This window comes from Solanum lycopersicum, chromosome 12 (assembly GCF_036512215.1).
Source record: "Solanum lycopersicum chromosome 12, SLM_r2.1".
In the NCBI taxonomy this organism is placed as follows: domain Eukaryota; kingdom Viridiplantae; phylum Streptophyta; class Magnoliopsida; order Solanales; family Solanaceae; genus Solanum; species Solanum lycopersicum.
The window spans coordinates 45,428,591-45,450,791 of NC_090811.1; the positions used below are offsets into that span (position 1 = coordinate 45,428,591).

General features: G+C 37.2%; 1 protein-coding gene across 1 annotated transcript; it reads right to left on the reverse strand.

Moving 5' to 3' along the window:
- Nucleotides 1–900: 900 nt before the first annotated feature.
- LOC138340386 (cytochrome c biogenesis CcmF N-terminal-like mitochondrial protein 2) lies at nt 901–21,978 on the reverse strand. Its single transcript, XM_069292106.1, is given in 9 exon segments — nt 901–998; nt 1,108–1,225; nt 13,038–13,184; nt 17,288–17,291; nt 21,296–21,441; nt 21,443–21,519; nt 21,522–21,557; nt 21,560–21,804; nt 21,872–21,978. Coding segments are annotated over 9 exon segments (978 nt in total).
- Nucleotides 21,979–22,201: the final 223 nt, after the last annotated feature.

A 22,201-nucleotide genomic window follows, 5' to 3' on the forward strand; every position in this document is an offset into this window, starting at 1 on the left:
TTTTAAAACTAATAGAATTATAAAATGTTCCCCTTGATTACAAAAATGATGAATTAGACTTTTTTTGTTCAATCATTGTATAGAAGTTAAAGACAAGAAGCCTCATCAAGAAATTACTAAATTTTGATGTCCAATATTCCATATATAACTATACAAGAGCAATAATCAATTTTAGATCGAATTGTTTTGTAGGGGAACCATGTCTTCTCTAATCCATTCGACATTAGCAATTTCTTTTCCATCGATACACCCCACAACTTTTGAATTCCTTTTTGTATCCACTTGTTCTGTTAATTCAATAGCCTTTTTCATTTCTTTTCGAAATGAAACTCTATTCAATAATTTTTCAAGCTATAAATTCTGCAAGAATTTAGGGTTTTCGTAAGGTTTTGCAATTCTTGTGACAACAATGTTTAGTTTTTGCTTTACACAATTAAATTATTTTTAAGGTCATTTGTAATTCTTCGATTCTCCGGTCGACTTTATATTATTAATTTTGGGAATTCCATAAAGATTATGACCTGGATCAGATCGATTATTTTTGGAATCTCTATACGAGCAGTTCTCTCGATGCCAGAGGACGTTCTCATATTCTTTTTTACATAATTAATGATACAATCTCTCATTTTTTTATCTTCTTGTAAACCATTAGAATAATTTTTAGATTGTGAAAACCAAACGGAATGATGACCTTGGGTTGTCTGAAATCTAGTGGATTTATTTCTTTATCCCATAATCCCCAACTATTATACATATCACGATACGTCATAACTGTTGATTTTTTTTTCATCTAATTTTTTAACAAAGACATCTCTCCTTATTCATCATCTAAAGAAATATCCTTCATTGCAATATTTATATGACAGGTCGATCTTTTTTTATAAAACTATATCCTCAAGCTCAAAGTTTCAAATCCTTCACAGTACTACCTTCATTGACTTTGGCTTTACGAATGACTAAATTGGTTTTGCAGGAACCCATATTGTATCTAGCATTTGCTGTAGTAGAATAAACCAATATCAAAATGGGATAACATGCTTGAAAGGGCATGGGTTCTAGTATCATAAGCATTTTCTCATAGGAATGTCCGCGAATTTGTTCAAATACTCTTCTCAAATACGGCTTTGCCAGCTGCTTGTGATAGGAAAAAGAAAACTTGATCAAATAGTTTGCGAGGGGCATTTCCCACCTCGCCTTTAATCTTTCCCTTTCCAATAAGGTAAAGCTAGAAGAGCATCATTTTCCTGATAGCTGACAATAAAACCTTCGATCCTTATGTTTACATCACTTCTCTCTTTATTGGCGAAAAAGTCCCAAAAAAAGGAAGCAACTTTTCCCGGAAGAGCAGAGGAGACAGTCTTTTTCCCAGGTAAAATAAATCAAGGTCTCCCCTTCCACCCAAGTGGACTATTCTCTCCTAATGGAATCTAACAAAAGAGAGATATCCATCCGCAAGGAAAAAGATCAATGTCCTTTGAAATTCGAAAAAGATTAAGAATTACGTGCCTTTAGATCCAGTGTTTCTTGATTCTAATCAGGACGAAATGTCCGATGTACTTGTTCAGGTCAGGTCTACTTTTACTCATTCTTCTCTCATTAAAAAAGCCCAGCCCACATAGTATGAACTAAAAACACTAGAACTAATAACCAACCCATCTCTAGCGGAGGATGGCCTCATATTAACAATGTTTTAACTGCGCCTGTCTGTCGTTGCCAATAAACATTTGGAGCATAAAACTGAAACATTCTAGGGATATAAAGATAGATATTAAATCATTAGCACCGCATAAAAACATCCCCCCTAGAGTAGTTGCTAATACGACTAAGAGAAACTCTCTTATAGCCCATTTTGTACATACAATGTACTCTACATATAGAGGAGCTATTGAAGCTAATGAGAGAGTACCAAATGCTGACACTGATGGAGGTTACAGATTTTCGGTAGATGCTGAGCCAACATGTTCGGTCGAATAGCGTAATAAGTCTAAGGTTATAGAAGCCTTCGCCAACTGTGATAGGCATAGCATTGCAAACAAGTACAGCAGAGAGCTTACCCTTTCTTTCTATAAGAGTCAAGAGCATGTTGTAGTCTGTCGTAAGGGGTAAACCTTGCTGCTTACTTTCTATATGCTCGCGTCGTTGCATAGCTCGGCTCGTTCTTCAAACCCACATCCTAAGCTACAACACACGAAAAAATGGTTCCATGAATTATGGGCGGATCTTAATAGATTTCCCATCAGAGGAATACTACAACTACATCATCGTCGAGTCGCCCCAGTCTTAACATACTAGGTTGGTTGACAAACCGAAGGGCAAATCCAAATGGAGGGTCAGCTAGAAAGGATAGCTCTTAAGGTTCTAGAAAATAATAAATAGTAGCGTAGGTACATACAAACCTAATGGATGGGATAAGAATAATTTTTTGGGATATCAACCAACCTAACCCCAACACTGACTCGGCTCAGAGTGAGTTTGCATATTAAGTAAATAGAAAGGGAGAAACCTACTTTCGCTCGGTTACTTATGATAGACCAAAGAAAAGTACTAATAGAGCATAGAAGGCTGCTCGTAATATAGCAATAACTTTATTGTTAGATTACCAACCAATAGCTACAATACCACATTCCACAAGTCATATTGATTTGATTAGCTTACTGTTCACTAGAAATTTCTTGTATGGAAATTAATAACTGCAATCACGAAACTAATGTAAAGAAAAATGATTTTCTTAATCAACCTTGTGAGTATAACTCTGTGTATCCCCTGATTCTTGTCTCTAATTTCTTTTCCTTGATTCTAGGGCTGAAGCAGCGTATTTCTCGAGCGTAGGATGATATGGACTTCTGTAACTTGATCATCAAAAAGAGTTAGTAGCACTTTTGATTGATCACGAGGGACAACTTCTCTTGATCACTTTACCCTTGCTAGAGAACTTTGAGAAAGACTATGTAGTTGATGTCTTAATCTCCTCGTGAATCTTCCAGGATGTGATTAAATTTTCCAGATAACTTCAAAGAGAATATGTAGCCCTTTTATTTTATATAGGCATGGATTAGGGTTTTTGGGTAGCCCCAAAGTGATCATACGGAGATAGAGAAGGCTCATTCTCTTTTAATAGTAAAGCCTTTTCAACAGATGGGCTCGAACTTGCGCTTCCCTATCTAGGAGTGCGTTACTGAAATATAGTTGGAGATGAGCTTGTCGACCAGTGCTTGAACTAAGATTGTTTAAAAATAGAAAGGGAATGAGTATGAAAAGACAGGTCGAGAAGGGTTGTGAGCTCAAACGGATAGAGGTCAAGCCTAAAGTGTTCCAAAATAGAAAGATAAACGCTGGAACAAAGTAGCTCGCCTAAAAGGAGGGGAACGAAGCACTTGGCTGAGATTGTTGGATAAGAGATGTAGGGCCCTAGGCAATTGGTAAATGAGTAGGCGGGACAACAATGACTTGAAAAGACGCTATACTTGAAAGGCAATGGCTTTAAGGGTACTAACTGTGATATATGGTTAAGGAAAAAAATGAGTAGCTCAGCTCTCGAGCATGCTAGATGGGCTTGACTAGAATCGTAGAAAGAAGCTGGGATAAAGATCCAAATTCAAGCATTGAGTCAATATGATTCAGGTATAGCAAGATAGTTCTTGTATCCTTCTTCTACCTACTTTCCTTTATATCACTTCTAGCCTTGAAAAGATAATATTTCTTAGGTTTCCACTACCTCACTCTTTTTCTTTCCTTTCTCAAGGGAGTTCAGTTCACCTAGGTTGAAGAAGCAAGACTACAAGGCTACTTCCCCTTCTATAAATATCCCATCATAGTATGCTTTCCACCGCATAAGATGCCTTTGGCATAATAAGATGGATGGTGGAAGCTCATATATACCAATTAGTCTCGGTAGCTCAGAGGAATAGAGTACGCGGCTACAAACCACAGTGTTGGGGGTTCAAATCCCTCCTCGCCCACAACCTGCCTAATAGAGAAGTATCTTTCCCCCTGGAGGAACGAAAATAATAATCGGGATAGCGAACCAAAAGCTATGAAACTTGGGTATGGGTATTTTGTCTAAAGAAGAAGAGAGGCTAGACTATATTAGTAACAAGAAAACCTTGTATATTTATATCAAAGCATTTTCGAGATAAATACCAATTAGAAGGTCTGAGACGACCCAGAAAGCACTTGATCATATCATGATCTTATTTGTAAGCCTACTTGGGTGTTGAGTATATACTTGTAATAACGAAATTCTTCATTTTGTAATGGAGATTCACAACACCATAAAAAGGAATCAGTAGCCTATGTTAAAAAGGCACGAACGAAGTGACATGCCACTTTAGAAGATAGGAGGTGGCTTTCTTGTGGTAGTAATTGCAAACATCTCTCCTCTTCTATTAGCGTGCATAGTTTTCTTACATGCCACCTTAGGCACATCTCTATTTCTTAGTTTCACACTGGACTAATGATAGTGAATGATAGTCAGTCTCTTAGTAAATGTATATAAGAAAATCTTTAGTGTATAAGCAATTCTTTAGTGGTCGCACCGAAAGTACAGTAGAGGTTAAGTTGCAGATGATCTTATGCGGCATTTATAACCAGATTGAAGTGAATGAATTGCAATGAAATAAGGAAAATGACACGACTCTTTCTTGAATTATATTATAAATAAATCCTCCCCTCCACAACAATCATGAGTTTTTCTCTATTTCTCTTGTATATCGTCGTAACGCCCTTAATGCTACATTTTGAAAAAGACTTTTCATGTCATTCCTATTTAGGTATGATTTTGATCCCTCCGTTGTTTTCTTTTCCTTCCGCACCTTTTCCTAAAACTCAGAAAGAAGATGGTACACTTGAATCGTATTATTTAAGTGCTTATTGCTTGACAAAAATCCTATTTCTACAATTGGTAGGTCACTGGGTTATTCAAATAAGTCGTGTTTTTCCTGGTTTTCCCATATTACAACTTCCTCAAATAATAGTACAATGGTTCGACAGAAAGTAACAGTATCTACTCGTACACTACAGTGAAAGTGTGTTGAATCAATATTAGATAGTAAACGCCTTTATTATGGACGCTTTATTCCGTGTCCCCTTCTGAAAAGCCAAGCCGACACAATATGCATTGCGATAGGAAGATCTTTACTTGGGGAAATAGAAGGAACATGTATCACACGTGTAAAATCTGAGAAAGTACCACATGAACATTTTACCATAACAGGCATTCAAGAATCGACACATGAAATTTTGATAAATTTAACGAGAACGTATTTAGATGTAATTTATATGGAACTTCTGAGGCGTCCATTTGTGTCAAAGGTCCTGGATATGTTACTGCACAAGATATCATATTGCCACCTCATGTGGAAATCATTGATAAGACACAACATATAGCTAGTTTAATGGAACCAATTGATTTTTTTATTGTATTACAAATGGAGAGATATCATGGATATCTTATAAAAACGCCACATAACTTTCAAGATGGAAGTTATCGTATAGATCCTGCATTCATGCCTGTTTGAAATCTGAATCATAGTATACATTCTTATGGGAATAGAAATGAAAAACAAGAGAAACTTTTTATCGAAATATGGACAAATGGAAGTTTAACTCTGAAAGAAACACTTCATGATGCATCCCAAAATTTAATTGATTTATTATTCCCTTTTTACGTATGGAGGAAGACAACTTAGATTTATAGGACAATCAACTCACAGTTCATTTATCCCCTTTTTCCTTTCATGATAAATTGGATAAACTCATAAAAAAGAAAAAAATAACATTGAAATTGATTTTTATTGACCAATCAGATTTGTTTTACAGGATTTATAATTGCCTCAAAATGTCTAATATATATACATTATCGGACCTTTTGAATAACAACCAAGAATATCTTATGAAAATTGAACATTTTTGTAGCGAAGATATAAAACAGATATTGGGCATTTTAGAAAAATATTTCGTAATTGATTTCGAAAAAAATAAATCTTAAATCTATTGGACTTAGTGAAAATAGATTGAAAAACACAATTTATGACAATTAATATATCATATATTAGATATCAGAAAGAAATTAATAATGAAATTGAATAGATATATCTAGGGAGAATTCGCTTGGAAGAAATTATTCCCTAGATACACATGTTGTGTTAATTCATAATTGAATAAATTACTTTTTTTTTAAAAAAATACTTAAAGTTAGGTATTTATCTATTGGTAATGTTATACCAATGCCAAACCAAAAGGTGACTGCGGCACCAATCAAAAAGACAGTTGTCGATATTGGACGGTGAAATAGATTTAGGAAATTATTAACTTTATAACTAAGGTTACTTTTAATAGTCCCCCGGGTTCTGAAACCATTAAAAGAACCCCTAATAATTTATTGGGCACTGTAAGAAATATTTGAAATACAGGAAAGAACTATTCAGGTAAGGTTTCCAAAGGGGTTGCAAATAGATTTGTCGGTTCACTAATCATTGATGGTTTTGAAATGGCTAAGCCTACATTACATGTAATAGTACCTAGAATTACTACTGGAAAATTAAAAGATCATTGGGCTATGTGGGCTCACCATAATAATTATGACTCATACCATTAGCCAATTTATCTCTTAATACAGGATCTTTCAAGTCAGGTTTTTTTGTTATTGCGATAGGTGAATTGTTATAGATCCATCTCTCGAGGGAACTGGAAAAGATATTTTTTAATCATCCAGGTTGAGGAAGAATAAAAAGGATGAAACGAATCCATATATCCATAGAAAATATCTATATGATACCTACAGGTGTCGGCATCCGGAACTGGGGGCTTGTTGAGATCAATTTAGGTCCTTCTCGCTGGGACAACCCAAGAATCATAGCTTTCTAAGTCTAAGGTATAGGGGACTAGTACTGGCTCTTTGTCGAAACTTACGTACCGGGGCTAGCGCCCTCTCTCTTTTGTGCCCTCTCTCTCTAGCAGAATGCTATCTACTATTATTCATATACTACCTTCCATTATAAAAAATGAAAATTGTTAACATGTTTATAATGATATTCGGGCTTCTACCCAGCAGAGTCTTTCACAACTAACCGACGGATGAAAGTATAGCCGGACCCGTTGAATGCAAGAAGTTATTAATGGATTCTAAAGGAAGTTTGCGTCTATGAGCTAGCCATTAACAGACAGTCATCCTTTTACCATAGTCTTCCGCTATTGACCTTAGACTTTTCTCTATTTTGATCCTGTTAGGGCAGTATAAGAAGGTCCCCCTCTCCCTTATCAAAATTTAGTTATCCATGTATGAGAACTCGTGGGCTCCAAAACTCTTTGCAACCTCATCACATTAATCTACAGAATAGACTTTGAGTCTTCTAAATCTTTCATATCAAACTTGGTTCTTAATATTATCATAAGATCATTTATCGATGCTAAGTCATTACTAGATAAATCCTTTTTCGCATCTTGATCCGCGTCAGCTCAATGCTTATGGTTTTACCCAGCATTGTTGTTCTTCTTACTATGTCTAACACTTTTTGTGTAGCTAGGCAGAAGGAAAAGTCTCCTAGCTAGAGGTTGCTTGTATCGCCTAGGAGGTGAAAAGAGTTGATAATGAAGTGGCGAATGAGTGCGTAACGCGTGGGAATATAACGAACAATTCGGGCCAAATCTTAAAGAAAGCTAAAAAGCACAAATCTATTTTATTCTAATTCTATATAAGAAGAAAATATTCATACTATGTAGGATTTGAACGTACGACATCGGTTTTTGGAGACCCACGTTCTACCGAACTGAACTAACAGTGCTTTCTTATAAGAATATATAAGATTGTAAACAAAAGGATTCTTTTCATAACCCCAATACATTTTATATCCATATACTAGAATAGCATGATAAAAACTAAAGATGATGTCCAATTTGAAGCAATATTAAGTGATTCCTCGTTAGTCCTCCGTTGACCAGTAATAGGAAGGGATGACAAGATTTGAACGCGTGGCATTTTGTACCAAAAACAATGGCGCTCCAAGCTGCGCCGCATCCCTTCAATTGTTGCACAATGTAAATCTAGAGAATTCTTGTCTTGTTTTCCTCATGGTTATTTCCTCCATTGATATATACAAATTTCTGCTCATTTTGTCTTTTTGGTCTCATTTAACATATAATATTAAAGGGAAAAGACTTCTATTATAGATTATATCAAAAATACTTATACACAATTATATACAAAATATATAAATACAGAACCCGTCGTAAAAATAAATTAGTCTTTTTTGGAAATTCTCGGTAAGAAATAAAGGGATGTACATTTCAATTTGAATTAGGAATTCTGTGTTCAACTCTAAGCATCCCTTAACTACATATGCATCTGATCATATGTGTATTATCTATTCCAAAAAATAATACAATAGAAGTAGGTTTTTCAATGCGAGATCTAGAAACATATCTCTCTGTAAAACCAACACTAAGTACGCTATGGTTTCAGGCTTAAGCAGGTCTATTGATAGAGATTAATCATTTTTTTATGGATGCATTGACATTCCCCTTTTTTTCATTCTAGTTATTGTCATAGGAAGGAATGAAGAAAATTAGACATGCAATCAAATATTAGTGATGAATCCCTCTCCCCCTCTTTTATCTTTTTTCTCTTTTTAGAATAAGGGAGGAAAGATAAAGAATACAAAAGTTGGATTCAACGTTCTAGATCAAGTTCTAATTAACTAAATATTAATCATAGAGGAATGTGGTTAGAGTGAAATTGGGGTCTAAGGCAAGAGTATTATACAGTATACTTAAATGATTAATTCAATTTGAAATATACTTTAGAAAGATCGTTTTTATTTTACTATGGCTTTGCTTTACTTTTACTTTGTTTTCCTTATTTTATTCTTTTACTTTTAGAATTAGATTTCAACTTGGCCTTCTCTTTCCGCCGGAGCTTCATGGATGTTACCCCGTTCCCCAATCAAATGTGTGGATGTGATCTATACTCCGCGAGGATCCAAATGGGCGTATGTCCTTGCCTTGCCATTTGACCTTTTTTCCTATGTGACAAGGAATGATTACTTACAACCTCTCAATTGTCATCGCCTGGCCTCTCTTGCTACCACGGTAGCACCTAGTGTAGTTATCACAAATCATGTTTGTGAAATGAAGCTTACACTCATTTACATTCGTTCATCCTACTATTTTCTATTTTATCCTTTCTTTGTTTTGAATCGAAAATAGAAGAGTTGAGTAAATCAACAAACAAAGACTATAGTTCGCGATCAATTCAATCGCTTCTATAGCGGTTTAAAATACCTTTTTTCTCTTTAAAGTTGTTCAATTGGTACATCAAGGATAAGAGGGACCATGGGTATAAGTATGGGCTTCATGAATGGGATATTCTGGATGTCCTAGAAATAAGCCCTGCAACTCTATGTTATAGCCTTTAGGCCCTCGATCTGGGCACCACAGAAGTAAAGAGAAGAGTTATCTTATCTTTACTACTCCCTAGAAGACAAAACTCTTAACAATGCTTTGAATATCAATCTTTCGTACCCCATTCAATAGAGTTGATGGGAAATATTAATAGAGTGACAAAGTTAAGACCTTAGACAAAGAGAGTATCCAACCAATCTTGACAAGCAGCCCTGCACTAAACAAGGCGTAGTCCAAGCTTTTTTTTGATGTAGAGCCATCCACTGTGGACCGTGAGTATTCATAGGTACAACAACATGAAAACTTGGCTGACTTTATTATCAACCTTGATTTCGCTATGCTCAATAAGAACCCACAATAGCTAATTTTGGGACACAAAACACTGCAATTGATGGGAAGGCCCTATGGAGTAAAGGGAAGCATGTACTTTGTCACAGTCCATGCCTTACAAAGGTACCTAGAGGACGGGCCATACGCACCATAGCGACGACAGGGGAGTGGGTTTCTTACTTGAAGGGGCACACTCGATGGACGAGAAATGAGTTTTGATATAACATTGATTTAGGTAAATTTACATCTTACAAAATTGATGAAGAAGGGGGTATTGATTATCAGACCTATTCTGTGGTTCGTAAAATATAATGGACAATTTATCATGTATCAAATTATAGGTATTTCATTGATTCATAAAAGTAAACACAAACTAATCAATGATACCGAGAATAAAGACATGTTGATAAAAATAATTTTGATGAATTCATTCTACAACCTCAAACTAAAAGAATAAATACAGAAAAAACTCATTTTTTTTGCTTTTTCCTAAAAATATTTTATGGTCTAGACGTCGTAGAGACTTGCGAACTTGAAGTTTTTTTTAATTCTTTGAATGGGAATGTCATCAATATAAATTCAGTATTTTGCAAACGAAACCAATGTAAAAAACTGGAGTAAATTTTTGGTTGAACGGAAACCCCATTAAAAAGATAAAAATGAATTAATTAACGTTAAGTTCTTTCTTTGGCCTAATTGTCGATTAGAAGATTTATCTTGTATGAATCATTATTGGTTTGATACCAATAATGATAGTCGTTTAAGTATCTTAAGGCTACATATGTATCAACTATTGAAAATTAATTTGATAGTACTATATACCCTGTCTCGTATAGAGTATTTGAAAGCAAATAAATGCAAACATGCCTTGTTTTACATCTCAATCGAATCTAATTTGAGTACACAATACTAAATCAATAAAAAAAGGTATTGATTCGATCTAGAATTGAATCAATAGAATCTTCTTCATTTTAGAATTTTAGGTTTCAATTTTTCGCTTTTGTGACTGAAAAAATGTACCTACAGCCTTTTGGACTCCTATATGAATCAAATTTAAAATTTGATTAATTTATTGGCATTGCTAAAATTAGAGGCTCATAAAGGAATTAAGTCTATATACCACGTTCAAATTACTGGCATTATTATTACTGATCAATAAAATCAAAAAAATCCATATATGTAAAATAAAGAAAGGGGAAATTCATTTATGGTAAAAAAAATTCTTTCATTTCACTTATTTCTCAAGAATAAGAGAAGGGCTCCTTTGAATTTAATTTATTTAGTTTACCCAATAAGATACGAAGACTTACTTCACATTTAGAATTGCACAAAAAAGACTATTTATCTAAGAGATATTGAAGAAAATTTTGGGAAAACATCAATGAGTGCTAGCGTATTTGGCAAAAATAATAGAGTACGTTATAAAGAATTAATTAATTAGTTTGAAATTCGAGAGAACTTGTCATTTGACTAATTTGTTGAGTTATTTATTTTTAACTTATATGTTTCAATTAAATTTTCATATACTTCTTTTCACCTTAAGTAATTCATGGAAGAATGAATCGTTAGAAAACTTATGACTGCACCAACTGCAAGAAAAGACCTCATAATAGTCCATATGGGGCCTCAACACCCATCAATGTAAAGTGTTGTTCAACTCATCGTTATTCTAGATGGTGAAGATGTTAACGACTTCCGGTTTTAGGTACTGATGTAATTAACTAAGTCTCTTAATTCTTAATGAATGAGGTAGGCTAAAATAGGAAAAACTAGCAAAATTATGCCCAGCCAGCTCACATATCGTAATAAAAAAAAGACTAGGACATCCCATTGTTGTGATTTATCGTACATCAATCCCATAAAATGGGGTAAATATGAGTTTATTAGGAATGTGAAGGAGTTCTTTTCAATATCTATACACGGTGACAATTGCCTAGTCTATATGATAGAATTGATAGATACGAAACCCTACCCTTTCTATGGATTTTATAAATAAGATAAAAAAAAGACTTATCGTTTAATGCTCGATCTTTCTTGTAGAGAAATCCTATGGTTAGAAACGTAATGGATGTCTTTTGTACCGAAGTAAGGTTAAAGGCGGACGACAGTTATGCATCCACCAGTAGTTAAGAATGATAAATTGTACGAATTCCATTTGACGATTCAAGTCTTCGTTGGTAACTAATCACCTTTGGGTAGAAGCATGGTAACAAAAAGAAGAATGTCAACCTTGAGGGTCTTCTAACTGAAGATAAAGGACTGGTAATTGAATCAATAACCGTAGTTACTAGACTATCACTTAAATTAGTTGTGACAGTATCTGTTGGTGCCTCCTATATGTTTGATCTCAATGCCATTGCACAGAGGATCTTAAGGTTTGCTTGGAGAGAGCAAATCCTTACGCGGTAAATTAATAGTTTTGGATTTAGTTCTATCCATATTTCTTACTTTCATGGGTTGGTTTGACCTTTTTCCGAGCAATAGCAAAGAGTGATTTAAGTGCGTCATGTAAGACCCTGGCATTCATCTTGCTGTTGTTAAGCATATTTTTGAATATGTTGTTGACACACTTCATCATAGTTTCTTTACTACTCAACTCGTTCATTTAATTTCATTCTTACGCCTTATCAAATGCAAATTAAGGGGGAAATACTTTGATTGGGAAAGGGGCCTCCTCTGCCTACGGCCTATTCGTTACTCACTTACGTGACTACGACATTGGGTCTTTTCTTGTATTAGGACTATTTATGTACTGAGACTTTCCTTGAAAAAAGTGGACACCTTGCTTCTACTTTTACCGTAGATAGCTAATATGAGTAGGAAATATTTTCAAGAAATGAATGGAATTTTCCAATAGTGATAAGCTAATTAAAATTACATTTAGCTTGGAAATTATTAAAATTTACCTGATGACCAAAGAAAAAACCAGTCTTACCATTGAACTTCTTCTCTGATATCTATCTTTTGCCTTAACCACAACAAAGAGGAATTAAACCTTTTCTAGTTATTTTAAAACTCTAATCCATTTGATTTCCACCACCTTTCCCCTCCTTTTTCCTCCGTTAGTTTAGCTTTAACAGCCGCAGATGCAGGAAGCAGTTCCTCTATGGCAAATTGGAAATGTAGAAGTAGGTTGGGGCTTATAAATAGGAAGATAGGGGATTAGCGGACCGACTTGACAGAAGCCCCCTTTGCTCTATCTAACTTTGTGTGCACTCCTTTTGACCCTAGGAGAACATACTTGGACATGCGTGCTACTCATATCGATACTAGAAGACCCTAGTGCAGGCCTGGAAGACTATGAGCCCCACATTCTGTGCGCGAGTTCAATGACGTAGGTACACAAGAGTACATCGCGCCAAAAAAACCATCTCCTTTTTATAGGTTCTACAGCCTGATGCCTGATGCTTTATCTAGGATAAAAGAATCATAGATATACAGGTCATTAGAAGAAATAACTGATAAGCCCAAGCTTACTTCTAAAATAAAAAGTAAAGCGGTAGTATCATGTAAAGAACCCCACTAATGAGGTTGGGATCGTTCCCACGAAGAAAATAGTTCAGACTTAACTTGAACTTATTATTACTACCATTTAGTCAATCATTTCCTTGGAAAGCAAAGACATTAAAAAATTGGGTTTTTTTACTTCTAAATGAATGAAAATAACTAGCTAAAAATTAAACGAGACAACTAACAGCTTCAAATGTTTGAGTTTAATCAATTAATCAAAGTAACTAGGGTTTACGTGTTCCCCATTGGTTCATTACTTGATAATTCTGACTATAAGAATTCTTTCATAGTATATTTCATGCAAAATGATAATTTATGTATTTCTAAATCCTTGGTCCGGCATCTAGAAAATTTTACTCTGCACCTTGGTCCAGCTACGTGTGTTGCTATACTAACCCTTATATTTACCTCATGTTAAGCATCGTATTCGATATTTGACTAAGTTATTACCTCGTACCAATCAATACTAGCCTATTAGATAGTATACACTAAATATATGTTGATATTTCTTTTCCTATTATCTACCTCCTTGGTCTGGCATGTAGCATTAAGGGGAGTTCTAACGTTGGCCATTCGTTAAAAAGGCTTCTAAGCGAAAGAATTATCAATACATGCAAGACACTATTCTAGAACTGTTATTTTAATAGGTTTTACCCCATTATTCTCCTATGGCTCCCACAACCCTAGTTATGGAGTTTAGTTACCTGTAGTCATAATCACAATATTTAAATATATGATATAAGAATTCATGCACTTACTTGAATGAGAAAGAGTAAAATCCAAAAGTTCACTTGATTAATCAACAAAAATCACCAACAATCACTTACAAGAGTCTATATATATTCGAGTCTAACCTCAAAAATGAGGTTTTTCGAACTATTTATAAAAAAAATAAAAAACCTAATTTAATAAGGACTCTATTTGCTAGAAAAAGTCAAAACGCGGCTGGATCGACGGACCTTGCGACTAACCGCCATGGACACCGTCGTTCCATACTTGTGCAATTGCTTCTACTTCTCTCTTTATTACCCTCGACGGCAGGTCTGACGAATCGTCACAAGCTCAATGGTCCGTCAAAGGTCTCCATTCCAAAACACTTTAACTCATGGAAAGTGGGTACTGGACTACTATTATGATATTCATGATGAACCAGCAAAAAAGACCGTAATAGCTATGATGGTTTGTCATGCACTCCCTAACCCCACACTTGGTCAGACTTCCCCATCTTCCTTCAGTAGCTGCACTATGATGCCACCTACGGACCATCACGGGCACGACGAACCCTCACAAGCTCCGTAGGTGGTACTTTTCTGTATTTCTCGCTCAAAACCCCCTCCATTCATCTTTTAGACAGATTTCCTACAAGTAGAGCGAAACATAGATAAAAATTAGTACAAAACGACTTCTGGACACACTAAACTTAAGGAAAAAGCATTAAAAATACCGTGAAACCACGGTATATAAACACCCTCAACTTAAATTCGTTGATTGTCCTGAAGCGACGCACTATGAATCAATCCCGATCAATCTCATCATATTTATGCATGCTATCACTATTAGGCTTGAATTATGTTGAATCAGACAATGACACAGACTCACCATGCACTAACACCTATCCTCTTTAATTTCTCACCGAGGTGCTAATAGTTCTGGTATTGCAACTAATATCCTCACTTCAGAACAAAATCCTCATTTTTCACACAATGATTTAAGTTTGAGTATAAGAATTACTTTTCAACACTCACTCTCAGAAAAAATGCACACTCATTCATACATATTGGCCCAAGCTTGCCCTTATTTTCACTGCTTTAAGTTCGATATACAACTCTTAGGATCACAATAGGACTTTCATAGCTCGTAACATAGGCTCAGGGTTAGGTAGGGTATATTTAGGTATACATTAGTGAATTTTTGCCCTCCTTGACATATCGGCTAAACATACCACTTTTTATCATTTTATTTTGCCCAATTTCTCATATTCTTTCACCTTGCTAGTTTCCCTTCTTTCTTCATTTGTGTAAGTGACTCTCTTCTTTTCTTGCTTGTTTTTCTTGTATTTTTTATTTTTTATTTCTTTTTTTTATTTGTATTATTTATTTATTAATTTTCACTTTTCTTTCAACTGATTCTTGAGTCACTTTACTTTTGATCTTTCTCTCTCTTTGTTCTTTCAACCCCACTTTCCTGAGCATTCCTCATAATAGACACCCTCAACTGATGGCTTATCCATGAGTAAAAGTACACAATACCCAAAGTTTGGTCAGGGCCATAAAAAGCGTTGTTTACTGTATTAGCCACCCTTAACTTATGCGTTTTGCATAAGGTGAGGTGCACATTTCTAAGGAGGGACCAGGGCCAACACAATATTCTCAGAAAAGATCAGTTGGGGTGAAAAATAAAGGTCTAGTTTAAGCTCAAATCCTTTTGATCAAATAAGAATTAATTTCATTTGGTTTTCTTTTATTTAGGCTAAAAATGAGCTATATTGAACAAGGACCTATGATCCTTTCATAATTGTCTATTATAGCTTACTTTTAGCAGGACTAACCAGGCAAGTTCCAGCACAATACAAATAGTGGACTATTCAAATATTCCTCACACACAATTGACATCTCATTACTCTACCAGATTATCAGACACCTAGTTCAAATTTTAGACTTAGGGTCATGCAGTGGTGTACCTCTATGTCATGCTTAGAGCCACACATTTATCAATTACTATGCGTAGTCATTCATCATTTTCATTTTATCAGGATATCATTTTAGCCATCATGCTTCAGAATTAAACTATGTACACAAGATATAGACATGCCGGTTCAACAGTGAACTAATCAGTCTCTTGGGAAAAAGAACACAGGCAAGAAAACCCCAAAAGAGGATAGTGATTGTGCAACTCTGACTTCACCCTAGCACTAACATTCCATTTATCCCACCCCCAACAAAAAGACATGCAATTGTCCCCAATGCATCCAAAAAAATTAAATACAAGTGTTGTAGGTGAAGAAAACCTGGGGCGCAAAGCACCGACGATCAGTAAGCTGGTGGGTCCGCTTCCCCGGAAACCACTACCTCTGTAATTTGGACACCCTAAGTAGTGGTCTCAGCATCAATAGCACTATCAGTAGTGCCTCCCGCTATCTCCACATTTCTGGAGCTAGAGACCCCAGCAGCTAATTCTACTGCTCTCATCTGATGTGCCTCCTCATCAGCAAGTGAGGCTCTCCTCGTAGCCTCCATCTCACGGTGTTCCTTATTCCGTGTTCGAGCTTCATCTCCTCTCTACCCCTACGCCTCTTGTCATGCTCTAGAGGTGGAGGTGGTGTAATCTCCGAAGTGGCGAATAGGGTCGCCATCACTTTGTCTTCAACAGGCTTTGCAAAAGGGGCCTCAGACTCAAGAACCCTAGTGTCTAAGATCATATCGATGTATGCGTGAAGACTGTCGACCGCAGCCTGAAGGGTCGACACATCCACCTTAGGGGCTTCCTGGGCTACCACCCTCAACTCAAACGTGTCCAAGCACTGATGAACCTCAGTGATATTCCGCTTTGTGTGGTGGACCATTCGCCGCTCCAAGTGCTCTTCTGCCACATCAATAGACCTCTGCATCCAAGGATGGATGTAATGCATAAGTGTAGCCATTTGTGACTCTAATTTTTGGACCCTAGCATGCTGGACAAGAGCGGGGAAAGCGGCTAAGCGAGAAGAGCTCGGGGCAGTGCTACTACCCAAGATAGACTCGACCGGGGTAGTGTCAGTAAAAGCCTCTTGCCTAGATGTGCGAGCATGTGCTACCGTATCAGCAGATTGTCACCAAGTGGAACCAACTCTTGACGAGGCCCTCTGCGTGGATCCAACTCATTTGCCTCATCCCTGATGAGCCCGATATCAACAGTGCCCTGCGGGGTCATGAGCTGCTTAATGTGCCATAAAGGCACACCTGCGGACATGCATAGAGCAAATATCATTCACGGGGTAGGGTAAGTAGTTGTGACCTTAAAATCCCTATCATGCATGACAGCCTATAGAAGCACAGCAAAATCCACCTCAAACCCAGCTATCATCGCCGCCATTAGTACTGCACAATCCCATGTGACTATATTATCAGCGGTTGTGGGGGAAAGGCAGTGGCGGATAATCAACTACAAAAACTTCGCCTGAAGGTCAGCTAAGCCTTCTTGATGGATCCCTTGGGCTCGGTCACCTAGTAAGCACCCTCTGCATCAACAGACAAGTGCAAGGCCATCGACCTCTTGGTGGTCTCTCTTAGCGATGCCTCACGAAGGAATTTGCCATATTTGACAATTTGCCACCGGTAGTAAAACTCAGCAGTAATAGGGGTTCGGTCGGCATCAACATTCTCTCCGTATAGATACCGTAGGATGGCAGGAAGGGAGATATCAACCTGAATGCCACGTACTCAGACATGCTCCAGAGGGGCCTGTTTGGCGGGGAAAACCGACCTATCAATCTAGGATCTGAGAAAAGCCAAGTAAGAGGCGTAGAACTCTCTAACCAACTCATCACTATAACGTCCCAACGAATGTGCTGTTCACTCCAGTCGATGTCAGGTGAAGAAATTGTGGATCTCTAGCATAGTCGGGAGACTTCCCGTAAGGACCCGCCGCTCCAATTTAAGTGTGTGTGTCATGACTTCTTTGTCATTCAGGAACTTTGCATTGGAAAATATTTAATACTGCCCATCGACACACCATCGATTGGGCTGGTCGGTGAGTCGGGTCTGGATTCAGAATTGTCAGCCTCATCAGATAATGCAGACTGTGCAGCGGTGGCGGGTGCAGGGACCTCAGCAAATTCGGAGGCTTCCTCTGACCACAAAACTCCTAAGGAGCCACACACTCCTTCTTCATTAGTAGCTGACCAGAAGGTGTGCCGATCAGTGTGCGCTCCTCATCAGAATAAGAGGTTGTGACTTCGCCGGACGCCACCTTTTTTTGTATGGCTCTTGAAGCACGTGAAGCTCGGGATGGGCTGGAAGTGTCTGGGTGCACGTACATGGGGTCATGCTCATCAGAAGAGCCAATGGCTAGGCAGGCAGACGGGGCGACTGAATTAGATAACCCGCGTGCGTAGAATTGATCTTGTTTTGATTCCATAATAGATATTGCCTGTAAAGAATAAATATTAGTACTAGAAGGAGAAAACATGACAAGCAAAACCACACAATATAAATAAAAGAATTAAGATGTAATGACGTTTCTATAGTAACAGGGAAACACGACGGACCAGGTGACGGCTCGTCATGAGTACGACGGACCGACATGGAGTCAGTCATGTCTTACTTAAACTATGTTTATGTGGAGAACCCTGAAGGAATGTCTCTGACAAGTATGACGGTATATGCAGGACGGAACGTCACAAGTATGAGAGTCTGTCGTAGGTTTCCGTCATAGGACACTTAAAACAATAATTAAATATGGAGACCCTTAGAAGAGGAGTCTCTGACCGTCATAAGGGTTATGCAGGATTAACCATCAAGGGTACGACTGCTCGTCGTAGTTGTCTGTTGGAGGACACTTAGAAAAGTTGAGAGACCCTTACGAATAGGGCCTCTAAAGACCGAAGCGGTTGTGCAGGATGGACAGTCGTGCGAACGACGGTCCGTCGCATGTGTCCGTTGAAGGACACTTAGAAAAAGTTAGAGACCCTTAGGAATAGGGTCTTGACAACCAGAATGGTTGCGTAGTATAGACCGTTGTGGGAACGACGATCCGTCTCATCTGTCCGTTAGAGGATACTTAAAAAAAGTGAGAGACACTTAGGAATAGGGTCTTTGACAGCCAGAACGGTTGTGCATGACGGACAGTCGTGAGACTGACGGTCCTTCATATGTGACCGTTGGTGGACACGTTGGGAGAATTGGACAGTGGGTTGTTAAGGAAGTTGGGACTGACCCAATGACTGTCCGTCGTGGGTACGATGGTCCATTATCCGGGGCACGTTCTGTCATTCAGTAACAGAACTAGGGATGCCCCATTAACCCCCTATGACCCAAATGGATTTGTTAGTGTTTTAACCTACATTTGTCTTACCCAAATACCTAGTATACTAGCAATGCTAAAGCACCTATTTCTAGAGTTTTACCATAGAAATTTTGAGGATTCTCAACCTAGGTCAGACAGAATTTGTATTAAAGAATGAACCCATCAATAAAAACTAGTCTAGTACTAATTGATAAACAAAAATGCCAAGTAAATTGGTAGAAATCAGAGACACATACGTGAGAATATGAGAAAAATAAGAGAGGAAGGTACTTGGTGATCAAGTAGAGACCCACAACGGCAGCTCCGACTACTAGATAGTGAATTTTAGGAATTGGGGAATTTGGGGAAAATGATCGGTTGTAAGAGAGAGGGGTTATGATCTTTTTAAGTTGAAAAGGGAGGGAAATGGGAGAAACAAGGAAGGAATGGGGTGAAATGAATAGGTGGGGGTTTTAAATGTTGATTTTTTTTAAAAAAACAAGCTGGGTCGAGCCAGGTACGCTTCATTAATGACGCGACGAGTCCCCGACGATGGTCCGTCGCAGTTGTGACGGTCTGTTGTTGGTTGCGTCGCGTGTGCCCTAGTTTGAAAATAACAGCGCCAAAATTTGATACGCTCAAACATACTTCTTAAATAAAAAGTAAAGCGGTCGTATCGAGTAAAGAACCTAACTAATGAGGTTAGGATCATTCCGACGAGGAAAATAGTTCAGACTTAACTTGAATCTATTATTACTACTATTTAGTAAGTTATTTTCTTGGAAAGCAAAGAAAATAAAAATAAAGGTGGTTTTTTACTTCTAAATGAATGAAAATAACTAGCTAAATTAAAGGAGACAACTAACAGCTTCAAATGTTGTAGTTTAATCAATTAATCAAAGTAACTAGGATTTACGTGTTCCCCACAGGTTCTTTACATGATAAATCTAACTATAACAATTCTTTCCTAGTATCTTGCATGCAATGTGATAAGTTATGTATTTTTAAATCCTTGATCCGGCATCTAGAAAATTTCACTCCGCACCTTGGTTCGGCTACGTGTGTTTCTATACTAAACCTTATCTTTACCTCATATTAAGCATCGTATTCGATATTTGACTAAGTTATTGCGTTGTACCAATCAATACTAGCCTATTAGATAGTATACACTAAATCTATGTTGATAATTATTTTCCTATTATATAAATCCTTGGTCCGGTAAGTAGCATTAAGGCGACTTCTAATGTTCGTCATACCTTAAAAAGTTTTCTAAGTGAAAGAATTATCAATACATACAAGACACTATTCTAGAATTGTTATTTTTGTTAGGTTTTTACCTCATTATTCGCCTATGGTTTCCAAAACCCTAGTTATGGAGTTTAGTTACCCATAGTCATAATCACAATATTCAAATATATGATATAAGAATTCATGCACTTACTTCAATTAGAAAGAGTAAAATCCAAAAGATCACTTGATTAATCAACAAAAATCAACAACAATCAATTACAAGAGTCATAAAAATATTCAAGAGTCTAACCTCAAAAATGAGGTTTTTTGAACTATTTATAAAAAATAAAAAACCTAATTTAATAAGGACTCTATTTGCTGGAAATCTGTTAAAACGCGACGGGATCGACGGATACTTGTGCAATTTCTTCTGCTTCTCTCTTGATTACCCTCGACGCTCTCCGTTCCAAAACACTTGAACTCTTGGAATTTGGGTACTGGACTACTTCTCTGATCTTCATGACGAACCAACAGGACGGACTGTAATAGCTCCGACGGTCCGTCACACACTCTGTAACCCCACACTTGGTTAGACATCCCCATCTTACTTCAGCAGCTGCACTACGATGCCACCTACGGATCGTCACGGGCACGACGAACCCTCACAAGCTCTGTAGGTGGTTCTTTTCTGTATTTATCCCTCAAAAATCTCCGCATTCATCTTTTAGATAGATTTCGTACAAATAAAAAGAAAATTACATAAAAATTAGTATAAAAAGGCTTTTGGACATACTAAACATAAGGAAAAAGCATTAAAAATACCGTGAAACCATGGTATATCAATAACCGCCATGAAAAGATTCCTCGTGTATCATCTGTAGCAAAACAATGAACAGGAGCTAGAAATACAGAGTGTATTGAAAATATTCCTGAGACACAACATGGAAAAGTGATAATATTAAGAAACGAGGTCCAAGAATTAAGAATGGGTAAGAATTACTGAATGAATACGAGATGTGGCTAATACCCAAGGCATAAAAGAAGCATTTTCTATGGGATACTGAGACCACCTGTACCCCGACCCTATTCATGATATGCCTACTAACTTTTGTCAAAATGCCTATGGTTAAAAACCACCGACATGTCAAGGTCAAAATTCGAATTGGTTCATGGTCATAGTCAGAGACGACTATGCTCATGCCGGCGGTCCAACAAATAGGCAAAGTAGTGGTATATTTATTTCCACTACAAATGACATGTTTCACCTACTCCCTTCCCCTGTCCACTAGCGCTCCTGTCCAGATCAAAGAGAGGGTGAAAAAGCTCCACCAAAGCAGCACAAGCAGGCTTCTATTACTACGTAACAATAAAGCAGGATATCATTTTGCGCCCACAAGTTTGAATTTTAGGGTAAATATCTTGCTTGTTATATGAGATCCGACGCATCCAATAAAGTGAAACAGTGTTCAATTTTTTTGGCGCATCCTTCCGCATTGCCGATGAGTGGAGTTCCACAATCCCATTCGTCATTTTTTATCTATGTAAGCCATAACCCATAGCACTGGCGATGTCTTTGGCATAAATCAAAGGAGGATGTATAGCTAATACAGGTTTTTGGAACATGATTTGATTCTGCAAGCAGTTAAGTACAAACGAAGAAATTTCGAACAAAAGGGTCAAAACCCACTGATAGGAAATGATAGAGAAAAAAAGCAATCCCAAGAGCTCCGTCAATCATTTGTTCATCGATAGA